The sequence below is a fragment of the Rhinichthys klamathensis genome, unplaced genomic scaffold, assembly GCF_029890125.1.
Source record: "Rhinichthys klamathensis goyatoka isolate OS25496 unplaced genomic scaffold, OSU_Roscu_1.1 h1tg000547l_1, whole genome shotgun sequence".
Taxonomy (NCBI): Eukaryota; Metazoa; Chordata; class Actinopteri; order Cypriniformes; family Leuciscidae; genus Rhinichthys; species Rhinichthys klamathensis.
Genome location: NW_026607018.1, coordinates 259,149 through 273,534, shown reverse-complemented (window position 1 = coordinate 273,534; position 14,386 = coordinate 259,149). Strand labels below are relative to the sequence as shown.

Sequence of the window (14,386 nt, the reverse complement as noted above, 5' to 3'; positions counted from 1 at the left end):
CAAAAGAAAGAATTGACACTGAACAGCCTAAACCTGGCCTAAACGAGTAATCAGGAATTTGAATCCCACTTCCGTCACGGCTACACGCCTAATGCCCACCTATGTTCTACGTTGTCCACCCGCGAACAACTTGACCCGCCCTCAAACACTGTAGCTCTTGTTGTGTATGTCGAGAAGACGCTGTTTTCTACTCTGGAAGCGCAAAGAGAAATTGCTTTTGCAAAGGATGAGGATGTTAAAGAGTCTGGTTAAAATGACCACAGCGATACAACAGCAGTGCAACCTTTTGACGAATGCTTCTCAAATCTCCATGAAGTCTAAATGAGGTTTACAAAATGCTCCATGTCCATTAAAGATGGGACAGTAGTACCCACTTTATTAGTATGATTATTTATTGATGTATATATTTTCTACTGGGTGTTCTTCTAGCGTGTCACAGAGAAACGTCCTGCTCAAGTCGTGCTTGGAGGTTCGGGTGGAATAACTAGTTCTTCCAATGTTTCATCATCGGACTCGAGCTTGGATTGATACGGTAAAGTCGACAACTAGTTTTCCATACTCTGCTTTCTTTTTTCCATACTTTTCCAAACTGCGTAGGAACCCTGCTAATCATCAGCGTCATTGTATTCAGCAGAACAGCACGAGAGACTTAAAAAAAGTTCTTCATGGTGAGCATATCAGCCATCAGCAGTTAAGCAAAGAGATACAGGAAGAAGAAAGAAAAAAACACATTTCGGAAGGACATGAACCTGAGCAGTAGTGCCCTCTTCTGGAAACCAGCTGTGGCAACTGTCGAAAACAGAACTTAAACTGAGAATGTCACAAGGTGAAACAGATTGTTTGGCAAACTTGCATCGTGACAGAATCAGCAGAAATCTGTTTCTCGCAGATGTGCTTCAGGACAAAAATATTCAAACATTTTTAAAGGGTGTCAATACAATTCTGACCTTCAAGTTGAGCTGTCAGAATATACATACACACACACACACAGACACACGTAGCGCTCACAAGGCAGCACATATTATACAAAGGCCTTGAGCACATTAAAGACAACATTCATTCAGAGATCACAAGATATGACTTTCTGTCGAAAAGGTGAATGTCTTTTCTTTTTTGTGGTAAATCACTGTGGTCGTGCATAAAGTCCCAGCATGACACTAAATCTACATTAGATTTAAAATCTTTATCTACATTTTAAACAAATTGCTATGAATATAAAAGTGTTTTTATAACAAGGCTAAAAATATATCATAAATACATAAAAAGATATTTTTTACATAACAGCCCTGGAGGTTGTAGGTGGTATTTAGATTATGGAGAGCATTTAATCTGACAAAAATCTTTGTTGCGCAGGATGTCATCATCAATATTTTTGGTCTGATTTCCAAGCACAAATTTGTCTATATATCTATAGCAGTGAATTTTGTCAGTACACTAAGATGCTATAAGTAATGACTAGAAGTCAAAAACCTTATATTCAGATTTCAGGGAGTCACTAAACATGGTTGTATTTCCACACCAACAACCTTCAACCATGCAGGTTGGAATCACTCAGACAGTCAACAAGCATTGAAAGTAGCAAGTATTTATTCAAGGTAAAATTATTTACATTGTAACCAAAGACAACATCCTGGAAAATGGTACAAATTGTTTGTCCTTTAATATATATTTTTATATATAATATTTATATATTTCTTGTAATTGTACTTTTACCTTTATCTAAAATAATGCAATAAAGGTGGGTGGGGGGAGAAGTATAAAATAAACAAAATTCAGGTTTGGTGATTTGGAAGTATTCTAGCAGTCTAACATCAAATATGTACAGAAATATTTACAATAAAAAAAGAAAAAAGAAGAAAACTTCAGATCTGTAAATTTACTTGTCGTAAAACTTGCTTCAGTTTTACAGAATAGAACAAGCTTTACTCCATATGGCTCTGCTTCAGTAAAGATCTGAAAGGAATAGAGGACACTTTTGCTTAATTCAGTCTGAAAAATGATGCACTGCTTTTTTTTTTTGGTCCGTCTAAGACCTTTCAGCAGCTTCCAGCCATTCTGCAGACACACGGGATAAAGTAAAAAAAAAAAAAAACAACAATGGAGAAACATTAAGAAACATTTTCCTGAATAACATCAAAAAGTAAAGAAAAACAATTATAAAACAATAAATCTCAAATGTTCTATTATATTAAAATCAGAGTATAATTAAATTAACAGAGGATGAGTCATTCATTAACACGCTAAAACACATCGAAAACACTTTTCACGTGCTGTCTTTTTTTCCTTTTTTAACATTACAATGGGCCTCACACAGCCCAGACTACAAAACTAAAATAGATTTAAAAAAAAAAAAAAAAAAAAGGTAATCTGTTTTTTTGTTGTTTTAAATCATTGGTAATGTCAGGTGATGATTCTTCACACGGAGAAAAACTAAACCTACAGAAGCCAGAGGATGATCAAAGAAACCAGAAACCTCTACAATCCTTCCCACATATCCAGGTCAAATCATCAAAACTTCTTGCTAACTTTTATCACTGTAAAGAAATTAATCATAATAGCTATGTTTCAATTCATGTGAAAGAAATAATGACACTGTCGTAAAACACCATTCTTTAAGCAGGACAAGAAAATTCAACTTGTTTTCATGTTTGCGTTTATCTTTGGTTCATCAGGCATCTTAGACTTTCTTCAGACCGGCAACAATATTTTTCCTTTTTTTGCAGATCCGATTGTTTTTTTGCCGTCAAAAACCTGATCTACACCACATCCATGTGGCACAAATCTGTTTGAACAGTCAGATCGGATCTGCACTTGAACATATTTGTCATTTGGGATACAACATTTGTACCGTTCAAAAGTTTGGGGTTTGTACGATTTTTTTTCTCCAAAGAAATGAATACTTTCATTTCTCAAGGATGCATTGAATTGATGAAAAAGTGACAGTAAAGACATTTATCATTTTAAACAGATTTCTATTTCAAATAAATGCTGTTCAACGCTGATCAAAGAATCCTGAAAAAAATGTAAAACGGTTTCCACACAAAAAATTAAGCAGCACTACTGTTTTCAACATTGATAATAATATTAAATGTTTCTTGAGCACCAATTTTCTTCTTTAAATTATTACTGTTGTACTGTATTTTTGATCAAATAAATGCAGCCTTGGTTAGCATAAGAGACGTTTAAATGGTAGTGTATGTAACACCAGTTTTGGGCGCAGTACATTCATGAATTATGTCCTGAGAAGAGGCAGAGTTTCCAGTTTCTAAAACGATCAGTTACTGTATGAGAAAGTCTTTTGGGATTGTGCTAACGCTTACATCATTACTGATGTAAATACATCGGATACCGACTGCACTGTCTGAACAAACATCATGTGCAAACAGTCAGTCCTAAAACTGTGAACAATGCCTCAGACCTCAGTGTTTGAAATATCAATAAGTTACTAGGTTTAGTGTAAATCTTTACAATACAAGCAAGGACAACTAGCTTAAAATCGCTTGTTTCAAAACACAGTTTAGTTTTTGTTTTACATGGGGATCAGTGCTTCAAAAACCAAATATTATGCAAACACACAGCTGAGTGAGTGTGTGAGAGAGCATGGGAGAGAAAGACAGCATTTGAAAAACACACAATGTAAAAACAAGCAAAAAGAAAGAGGGGGAAACAAAAGTCTCTGCAGTGAGTCGCTCAGGCGACGTGACAGTAGCGATGCTTAAACACCTTTACCACCGGAACTGCTGCCTCTTGTCCTGAAGGGCCTAAGGCACGTTGCCAGGTCCAGATTTATCCCACGGAAGAGGGGGAACTGCGACATCTCTGCTAACAGTGCTCCAAATAATCAATCACCCGTGAGATAGATTTCTGTCCTGTGGTTCCAACAGAACACTGGTGTGATAGGAAAGAAAAGAGAGAAGTAAAATACTGATTTTAAATGTCATTGGCTAGATATCAGAGCACAGCCACACATTTTGTATCAATGGCGACCTGGCATTACATTGCTATCCAGTTGTGATCTGGTCACATTAAAGGGGTCATGAATTGAGAAATCAAATTTTCCTTGAGCTTTTGACATATAAGAGGCCATCATACTATGAGAATATCCTGTAAGTTTCAGAACTGAAAACTTCCTTGTTAGTCCAAAAACAGCTTTTATTGAAACCAAGCCCAGAGAGCGACTCGGTTTGGAATGTGCCCATTTATGACGTCATATATAGGTGGACAGGTAAGTAGGTAAACAACATTTGTGGCGCTAACACTGTATCGAGCAATAAACATGCCTTTGAAGAGTGCAAAATGTTGTGCAGTGCCAGGCTGTGGAAAAAGAGTCGCTTCTTAATCTTTCTGATGCTGGCTTTTGCAATAAAAACATGCTCAAAGTTTTAGAGAGTTCCACATGTCATACTTGGCTATTTCATATGCAAAGATGTTAGAAGTCTCACAGTAGTCACGCCTCTTCAAACAGAGTGTTCAAATAAGGGGGATAAATTCAGGGTAGGAAAAATGCCTTTTATTTCTAAATAATGACCGTTTTTTTATTTAAAAATCTTAAAATATTACTTGCTTCCAAACTTCCAAACCCTTTTTGGAAGTTTTTTTTTAATGTTTTTGAAAGAAGTCTCTTATGCTCACAAAGGCTGCTTTTTTTTTTAAAATCCAGTAAAACATTAATATCGCTAAATATTACTGCAATTTAAATAAGTGCTTTTAATTTAATTTTAATTTAGTTTAAAATGTAATTTAAAATATAACAGTTTATGATCCCTGAAACCCTTTTTGGATGCTTTTTTCATGATCCCGATTCCCAAACAAGCAAGTAATGTGCACTACAGAATTTGCACTACAATTAATCATCTTTTACTTACAACTGGGTTGTACATTTTTGTGTCATGCTGTAATATTCAAAGGTCAGCAAAATATTGTAACACTTGCCATTTTTAAATGTGGAATGCACGGTGCAAAATGTTTAATATCATTGTGGCACTTACCGTCAGGTTCATGAAATTAAGGAATTTCTTCAGCATTTCAGCCATGATAGAGAAATCTCCCTTAGGAAGATTTTCCCGTACGGTTTTCACATTCATCTAAGAAAGAGATGGAAAATATACATTTTTAATTACATTTAAATATTTCTATTAAGTATTTAGTTTAAATATTTTAACACAAAAGTTTTTTAATTAACTCTTTCATTCTTTTTAAAGCATTCATCAATTATTATAAATTGCATTTTCATTCTTCATGTCATTATCATACGCTACCATTCAAAAGTTTGAGGTCGGCCGGTAAGTTTTTTTTTTAATGTTTTTGAAAGAAGTATCTTATGCTCACAAAGGCTGCATTTATAATTTTTTTAAATACAGTAAAACATTAATATCGCTAAATATTACTGCAATTTAAATAACTGCTTTTAATTTAATTTAAATTTATTTTAAAATGTAATTTATTCTTGTGATGGTAAAGCTGAATTTTCAAATAAAGATAAAAAACCACACTCTAGTGATATCTCATATTTATTTTAATACCATGTCCACACAGACGCGTTTCAGCCACACTGATGATGGCTTAGGCTGAAACGTGTCTGTGTGGACATGGTATTAATAAATATATGAGATATCACTAGAGAGTAGAGTAGTAGAGGCGGCAGTGGCTCAGTGGTTCATGTGGGTTGTCTACAAACCGGAAGGTTGGTGGTCAATCCTCGGTTCCACCTGACCAAGTGTCGAGGTGTCCATGAGCAAGACACCTAACCCCGGCTGCTCCCGACGAGCTGGATGGCGCCTTGCATGGCTGCCGTCGCCCGTCGGTGTATGAATGAGTGTGTGAATGGGTGAATGTGAGGCAAATGTAAAGCGCTTTGGTGGCCATTGGGTCTGTGAAAGCGCTATATAAATGCAGTCCATTTACCATTTACCATTTAGAGTGCGTTTTTTATCTTTATTTGATAACTTCTTTATAACTCGCACCCATAAACGGAGTTGAGCGTGCCCGTTCTCAGCAAAAGCTGAATTTTCAGCATCATTAACCAGTCTTCAGTGTCACATGATCCTTCAGAAATAATTTTTAATATGCTGTATATAATATAATATAATATGCTTTAATTTGGTGCTCAAGAAACACTTAATATTATCAATGTTGAAAACAGTTGTGCTGCTTAATATTTTTTCACGATTTGTTGAATAGAAAAATTCATTTGATATGTGTATATATATATATATATATATACACATATATATTTCTTTGTGAATGAATAATGTATCGTAAATAAATAAATGTTCTTCCTTAAAATTCAGGGGGAATAAGTCAGGACACCCCTATGGTAAATTCAAATAGAGGCAGGCAGATTTTTATTTTTAAAGGCCAGTTATTTCATGGATCCAGGATACTATGCATCCTGATAAAGTTCCCTTGGCCTTTGGAATTAAAATAGCCCCACATCATCACATACCCTTCACCATACCTAGAGATTGGCATGGTTTTATATCAGTTAGCCTAATAGCTGGTTTGATTTATCTTATGGAAAATACCCCATGCCAATCTGACTTATGCCCCCTGTATTTTAAGGAAAAACATTTATTTATTTACGATACATTATTCATTCACAAAGAAAATTGGTGTCCTTAAAGGTTGGATTTATTCCTCTTTTTAGTCAACTTTAGCATGGGTGTGTTCACTTATGCTAAGCACTGTATGTATATGTATGTGTATGTGTGTGTATATATATATATATATATATATTTTTTTTTTTTTGTAACATAATAAATGTCTTTACTTTGATCAATTAAACACATTCTTGCTGAACAAAACTATTAATTTAAAGTAAAAAAAAAAAATGGCAGTGTAGATTTTTCACACTTTGGTGATCTTCCACACCGATACTGATTTTGCAGACTTAATTTTGCTTTTTTGTCACTGATCAACAGAAAAATACAATAATGTCAAACATATAAATAACCTAAATTATCAGTGGTATGATCAACTGTGTGTAGTCACAGGGTTTCAATTGATTCTAGTACAATTAAACATCTATCTGCAAGGTTCAACTTCTGGTGAGTCGTTATTGTGGCAGATCATAGACCGCGAAGATAAAAAGAACACTCCAAGTATCTCCATGAAAAGGTAATTGAAAAGCACAAGGCAGGGGATGAATACAAGATTTCGAAATCACTGAACATCCCTGGGAGTACTGTTAGATCAAGTAAGAAATGGAGTATTGACACAGCAGTAAATCCACCCATGACGACCCTAAGGGAGCTACAAGCTTCAGTGGAAGAAATGCGAGAGACTGTGCAGAACCGTTACCGAGGTGCTGCACCACTCACAGCTTTATTGGAAAGTGGTAAAGAGAAATGTCGACTAGACACTAGAGCTTTCCAGAAAGCATGTGGGAGACTGAAATCCAGCTGGAGACGGTTCTGCAGACTGATGAGATCAAAGTCAAGGTTTTGGCCATCAGACTAAACATAATGTAGTGTGTAAGCACACTGAGCATAATCAGAAACACACCATCACCACCGTGGATCAGGGTGTGGTGACATCATCATGCTGTAGAAATGCTTCTCTGCATCAGACCCATGAAGGCTTAAGGCCCGGGTAGACTTCAAAAAGAGTATTTTCTACTCACAATCTCCACACAACCTGACCGAACTGGAGCAGCAGAAGAAAAATTGTAGAGACCCAATCCACACAGCTGAAGCTACATCTACAGAATACTTGTATACTTAAGCAAATTATTATTTTGTATTAAAGCAGCACTAAGTAGGAATTCCGTTTTTGTCAAACAGCGACCCCTAGAGTCGCTGTGGAGTACTTGTACTGTCGTGAATAGCACTCACGCAGAGATGGCTCGCACTCACGGCCGGATCCCCTCCCCCTGTACACCGGTACCTGTTCAGTAGGATGGACGCTGTAACGAGTGGAAATAAGGTATGGCCCCTTTAAGAGCTGCGCGCGCCCAACACCACATGTATACGGCGCCGGGTTATTTCTGTTTGATGCTCATTTTATCAGATCTGTTTTTTGCCGTAAAGCAATTCGTTACCTCGCGAGACCTGATATCACACGATACTTCCTAACACTGAGGCCGGCCCAAAGTTGCAAGGGTGGTTTTGCGGCTCACAGGCACCAGGGGGGTGCGAGACGACCACCATTCAACACGAAATCAGTAATATAAACATTACAATGACTCCAAAGCTGTTCGGTTAAGGTAAAAAAAGTTACTTAGTTCACCTTTAAACAACTGCAATAAAGTGACCAATTCGTAGAAATTTGGTTTATTTTAAATATTTTTGGTTGATCACGGTCAAAAAATAAAATCCTTTTCGGTTCACAACTAACCAACTGCTCTTTAGAGCACCTAAAGAGTGACAGGAAGTGATGCTCACCGGACTCTCCTGACATAGACACCCAAGCAGAAGAGCTGAGTATGACGCCACAATGCTGTCCTCCATGTGTTTCCCAGCATGCTGCAGGGCTGAAAAAGAAAGACAGGAAATTAGCATAAAAGCTTGCCCTTTAGTAAACAACTGGTTTCTCAACTGGTTTCATCATGGGACCCTCATTTTCACATGATCATTAAGCTGCAACCCACATTTTTAGGAATTTGAACCAAGCAAACGTATTTATTAAAATTGGTTGTTCATTTTTGAGGCAAGAGACTTTTTATCTAAAAAACTACCTTATCTACCTTTACTTTTTAGCGAAGAAAATAATGTTAGAATAATTAAAGTTATGATGTTTTACTACACACTCCATGACCCACTCAAAGCAGTCTTGCAACCCACACAGCAGAGTACAAACACAAATTACAAAAGAATAGGAAAAAAGTATTATGTTTATGGAGCCTTCATGAATAATTTCATATAACAATTTAAATGTCAGTTAAGGTGCAGTCACATCAGAGAAGTTTCAGTGAAATTCTGCCAACAAAAAGGTTCATTGGTTCATTCAAGGTTCGTTCATAACAAAGACTATTAGATTTAGGAATAGCTTAAAGCAATAACAGTCCTAAATGAAGCTAAACTTTTTTCTTTTTTTTAATTAATGATGCAGTTTGCACAGTTACTCAGCACTTTATTACATTAGATTATTTATTAGCCACTTAGCAGGAGAGTGGGTAAATTGTGTGTTTGTGTGCTTGCAGGAAAGATGAGTGAGGGTTTAGGATGAATAATGAGTGAGATGTACTCGATGTGTGTGGGTGTGTGTGTGCGTGTATACGTTTTAAATGAATATGTTGTGTGATGAGTTTTATATGTTGTATATGTGTTATAATGATGCACCTTACTAGAGTGGCTCTATAATTTCGTTGCACTAAATGCAATGACAATAAAGGCATTCATTCATTCATTGTCCAGTCAATGGTGGTCGCAATAGTGATTGCAAAGCACCACTTACACAGAAATCACGTACAAACCAAACAGCATTCTGTTGGTCAATTCACACAAAACACCTGAACCCGATGTGAAATCTGTGTTGGGAAATATTTTGAAAAATATTTTGCCCTTATGCGAAATTTCAGATGACACAGATTTCTATTGATGTGTGACTGCAACAAGTTAAATCCAAACAAGTCATGAAAAGGGTTTGTTATATATTGTCAATTCATCAGTGAATAATTGTTACCTTTATTGAGGTCAAGCTCCTCTTCCTCCTCCTCTTTCTTGTCATTTGTTTCATTTGTGTCATTGGTTTCCGAGGCGACCCACTGGATCTCTCCGGATGTTTCCTTCCACTCTCCGCTCTGGTCTGCCTGAGGTTTGGGTGCCTCGCTTATGAGATCATCAGTCTGCGCCTCAGCTAGCACAGCTGCTTGCTCCCGTTCAAGGAAGAGCTGCACACACAAAAACACTTGTATTAAGTAGCTAATATTTATCAGATTCATCCATCTTGCAGGTCAAACGTGGAGACTCCTGCTAGTCACCTGAACCAGAGCAGCCAGGGCGTTTGACGACTTAAGTGTCGTAGGTCCCTTCTCGCCCTCCGTCTTACTCTCCTCCTCTCCTTCTGTCTTCATGTCGTTCTCCGTCTTCACGTGTACCCCCGTCTCCATCAGGTAGCTCAAGTCCAGCTCCATCTCCACCAGACAGTGTCTGTTTCTGGCACTGTACTCCACCAGATTTATCAGCAGACCAAGACCCTGCGCACACCCATTCATATTCAAGTTTCGGCACACGTCCTGACACCTGCACTTCTGTACTAACCAGACACTACACTATAACAATACCAGCCAGTAGTACAAACTCTGACAGTTGGCTTCAGTGAATGTAAATGATGATACATAAAGAACAAAACATTTTTTTCAATGTTTCAACGTTTAACTTCATACTGCTGTTAGACATCTAAAAAACCTTAAGCACTGTTGTATTCATTTGCATTTTTGTTCTGCTGTCTTTATTCATTGTCATTTGTTTTTCTTTTTATTAAATTGTCAATGCATGTACATTTTATATTAAAGCCCGTTTACTTTAATAGTTACCTTAGTACTTGAAGCAATGTTTAAATAACTGATGACAATTTACCACTGTTTTAATTTTATTTCCTCATATTTATATGAAATTTGTACTTTAACTTATATTAGGGCTGGGAAAATAATGTGTTAATTTCTGTGATTATTATTTGCAGTTTTAACGCATTAAAATAATTATCGCATTATCCATTTTCACGTGATGCAAGAGCAGCCAACTAAGGATGGCCCACATGTACCCAGCCATTAACAAATTAAACAAATACTAAATATTTATCAAAGACAGTATTTTAAATATTTGATATTTGACATATTTGTATCATTTCCACATTAATTAGGAGATTCAATGTATTTATAATTACAAAAATGTCAGGTGTGATTCATAGTGATAAATTATAGGATGTTAGAAAAAAATCTAATAGACCAACAGCCTCAACTTATATGAATCTTTTTTTAGAAACAAAAAAACAAAAAAACGCCATCTCACCAGGACACGGATGTCGAATCTCTGCTCCTGAGGCAAATAACGCGGGACCTTAAGAACGCAGTCCAGTGCAGTCAGTAGGAGGCCATCCTGCTCACCTGTTTTAGTGCTGCCCCACTCTGAGGGGTCACAGAGAGTGTTACTTTTCATTCTTTTTATTACATTAATACAATTACAGTTATTTTATATTACTTCATTCTCCAGTATGTGTTGAGCAAGGCTTAAATTCTTTGTTACACGTCTCACCGTTATCATGTGTGAGGTTGAGCAGAACTCCGATAACGGCTCTCATACAATCCTCCACGGCCTTGCCCACGTTGCTATGACTACTGTGCGGGAGGGCGGAGCTTGATGAAGGGACCTCTCGGCTGTAACGCTGTATCATCTGCTCACAATGCTGCAGGGCCCTACACATGCACAAAGCACAACCTCAGAATGACAACCGTCCTGCCACACAAAGCAACACTGTGACTACACTTTCCATATCATCACACGCACACACCTTGCTGAGGACACTATGAGCTGGGACTCCTTGTAGGCGATCAGATAAGCTTGGTTCTCGAGGTTGTGAAGTGTAACCTGGATGTGAAAGAGAAATATGTTTTAAATAAATTACACACCGAAATAACAAGCATTTTCTTCAAGGGCTGTCAAAGGTAATGTTAACTTGCAGTAAAAAAATGTAAAATTTAAAAAATTTAAAGCTGTTAATTAGCATATTTCTGCATTTATTAACTTTTACATCATTTAATTCTGTTTGGTGTGATTACTAAAATCTGATTAGATTCACAGTGCATCAGAAGACTGTCGACATGCGGCATAATTGCATATAAAATTGTCAATAAAGTCAATGCTATAATTTATTTACTGCAGGTTATTTAATTATTGCAGGTCTTTAAAGGAAATCAATTCAAATTATTAATCTGGTGTCCACTCACACTCTCCAGAACTCGTAAGCAGCGCTCCGCTCCCCAGAGTGACGCCACCAGACTCTCTTTATCTTCTTCTTTACTTAAGTTCTCCACACACTCTTTCACTAAAGGCAAAAAAAAAAAAAACATTTCTAGGCATTTCCTTTAACAAATCAAATATATCAAATCATATCAAATACAGATATACTCAAGTAGGGTACCTTTATCTACGATGTGGTCCAGTCCCCCAAGTAAGCGCAGCTCCTCCTTAAACCAGTCTCCAGCTCGCTTTGACGTCAGAGATAGTAGCGTTTCCATCGCTAAGTGACCTGTCTGAGATTCAGAAAGAAACAGTTTGGAGAATTGTATTCAAGCAGATATGCATACAAAGTAAAAAATCCCAAAAAGGTTCTGGCTATTTTTTACATTTTTTAAACCAAAGCAGCACTTATGACATAAATTGATTTTTTTTTTTTTAAAGGTCTGTCAGTTCTGGAATAAACCCCAATTTAAAAAATAAATAATTACACATACAATAAAAGCATTTATAATTTAGTTATTTTGATCTTTCTGTCTTTACTGTATTTTTCATCAAATAAATGCAGCCTTGGTGAGCATATGAGACTTGAACTGTAGTGTATGTAAAATATGCAATGTTTATAAAGGAAAACCCTTTCTGAAATAAAAAGCCCAAGTAGCGAACACAGCATTTGATTTCCTATGCTTTCTTCGCTGTTCAGACTACAAACAACTAAAAACAAAAACAGATTTCTGCTGCCTGTCTGAACAAAGCCAAGGTGACTGGAAGTACATTTCTTCTCAAATACTCATGGGTTTTCTGGTTCGGTTCTGACATGTAAATGTGAGAAACAGGAGTATGAAGTTAAAAGAGTAGCAAAACTCAAGAGCATGTAGATGCGAATTTGAAAACTTGTACACTAAATATTCGTACTTCTACAACTCACCATTCAACTTCAGATTTGTATTTTGCAGGTTTTCACATTGTAGCTGGGAGTGTAAATTTTAGCGTACAAGTACGAATATGTATTGTACAAGTTCTCAAATTCACATCTACATGCTCTCGAGTTTTGCTACTCATTTACCTTCATACAGGAGTCACTCACTGTGATGTTCTCCAGGTCCAGATGCTTGTTGTGGACTGTTTCGCAGAGTTTGCGGATCTTCTCTTTAACTCGGCTCATCTCTTTAGCTGTTAACTGGTCCGCTACAGAATCATCCTGCTCTAGTTCCAGCAGCCTGATCATCAGCTCCAGACAGGAACGGTCCAGATCCATATTCAGCCGGTCTCGGCTCAGTATGTACATCAGAGACGCCGTGCAGAGAGCCAGATTCTACCAGATCCAGAAGAACGAGGGAGAGAGAGAAGGAAAACATTGCAAACATCTGACCGTAACTTATACGCCAGCATGTAGATGGCCTCGAAAACTAACAGAAATTAACTAAAAGCAAAAACTTTGGATAATAAAAAACATCCCCTTAACTGTAAGGCATGGCCTCTTGTGAATTATTGCTTCTAAACATCTGTCTTGACTCATTAAATGGATTTAGTTTATTTTTTTACTGAACATCCTTCAATACACAAATAAATTCAAGTCAAGCCGAAAGAGTCAAGGCAAACATTGTGCACCATCTGTGTAAACTGAACTAACGAGATTTACAGAGTAACGGCTCAGCGTCTGTTTGCATTTCTCCCTTGTCTGCCGGCGGAGATGATTACATCTCCAATTAATGTATACTAGTGAAGTAAACAAACTGTTGTTCCACACAGCATTGTAGCTGTGTTCATAATGATAGAGCTGCGATTGTTTAGAATGATGCTTGGTTATACAGATTAGTTAGTTTGTTGGTAAATTAAAGACAGTTTGGGTGATTGGATTGGTTTGATGGTTAGGTACTGGATGAGAAACTCACTGGGTGCTGTTGGGCATCACTGAGCATCTTAAAGACCTGGGCCACCTTCCCTCTGGCCCTCAGGTGCATGCGGAAACTTGGCATCGCACAGCGCGTGGCCAGACTGATTATACTGCATTCAAAAATGGAGGGGAAAAAAAAGATTATTGGTTGTGTGTTATAAACATTTCTTTGTGTGTTTAAAATTCTTCTTAAAAATGTGGGGGGGCTAGTGTTCAGTGTAGTTATTGTTTACTAAAACTATTAAAAATCATTTTCATTAACTAAAATAAAGGTGAAATAAAATAAAATATAAATATTAAATGAAAATTTGAGCAAGGTGAAGTACTAAAATTACTGACACTGAAATAAAAAATAAAGCTAGATAGAAAAAAAGACAAAAACACATAAAAAAAGGCTAAAACTGAAATAAAATGAAAACATAAAAATGTTTCAACAAAAGTGAGAAAAGAAAGATTGTGTTGTACTGAGTCAGACAATTTCATAGTTGAAATCATTATGCATGATAATTAAAAGAATAGTTCACCCAAAAATGAAAAAAATTGTCATGAATTACTCACCCTCATGTCTTTCCAAACCTGTAAGATCTTTTAAATT

The 14,386-nt window shown here is 36.7% G+C and overlaps 1 protein-coding gene across 3 annotated transcripts in view; it reads right to left on the bottom strand.

Moving 5' to 3' along the window:
- Positions 1 to 3,044: 3,044 nt before the first annotated feature.
- wapla (WAPL cohesin release factor a) overlaps positions 3,045 to 14,386 on the bottom strand; it is a 32,399-nt gene continuing 21,057 nt past the window's right edge. For all 3 annotated transcript variants that reach the window (XM_056238866.1, XM_056238865.1, XM_056238867.1), the window contains exons 9-20: positions 13,790 to 13,901; positions 12,982 to 13,209; positions 12,079 to 12,190; positions 11,885 to 11,982; positions 11,449 to 11,525; positions 11,193 to 11,353; positions 10,950 to 11,065; positions 9,920 to 10,135; positions 9,622 to 9,829; positions 8,382 to 8,470; positions 4,989 to 5,084; positions 3,045 to 3,888 (exon numbers count right to left, since the gene is read on the bottom strand). In XM_056238866.1, the coding sequence (XP_056094841.1) occupies positions 3,823 to 3,888; positions 4,989 to 5,084; positions 8,382 to 8,470; positions 9,622 to 9,829; positions 9,920 to 10,135; positions 10,950 to 11,065; positions 11,193 to 11,353; positions 11,449 to 11,525; positions 11,885 to 11,982; positions 12,079 to 12,190; positions 12,982 to 13,209; positions 13,790 to 13,901 (1,579 nt within the window). In that variant the 3' untranslated portion in view covers positions 3,045 to 3,822. The remainder of the gene's footprint in view (positions 3,889 to 4,988; positions 5,085 to 8,381; positions 8,471 to 9,621; positions 9,830 to 9,919; positions 10,136 to 10,949; positions 11,066 to 11,192; positions 11,354 to 11,448; positions 11,526 to 11,884; positions 11,983 to 12,078; positions 12,191 to 12,981; positions 13,210 to 13,789; positions 13,902 to 14,386) is intronic.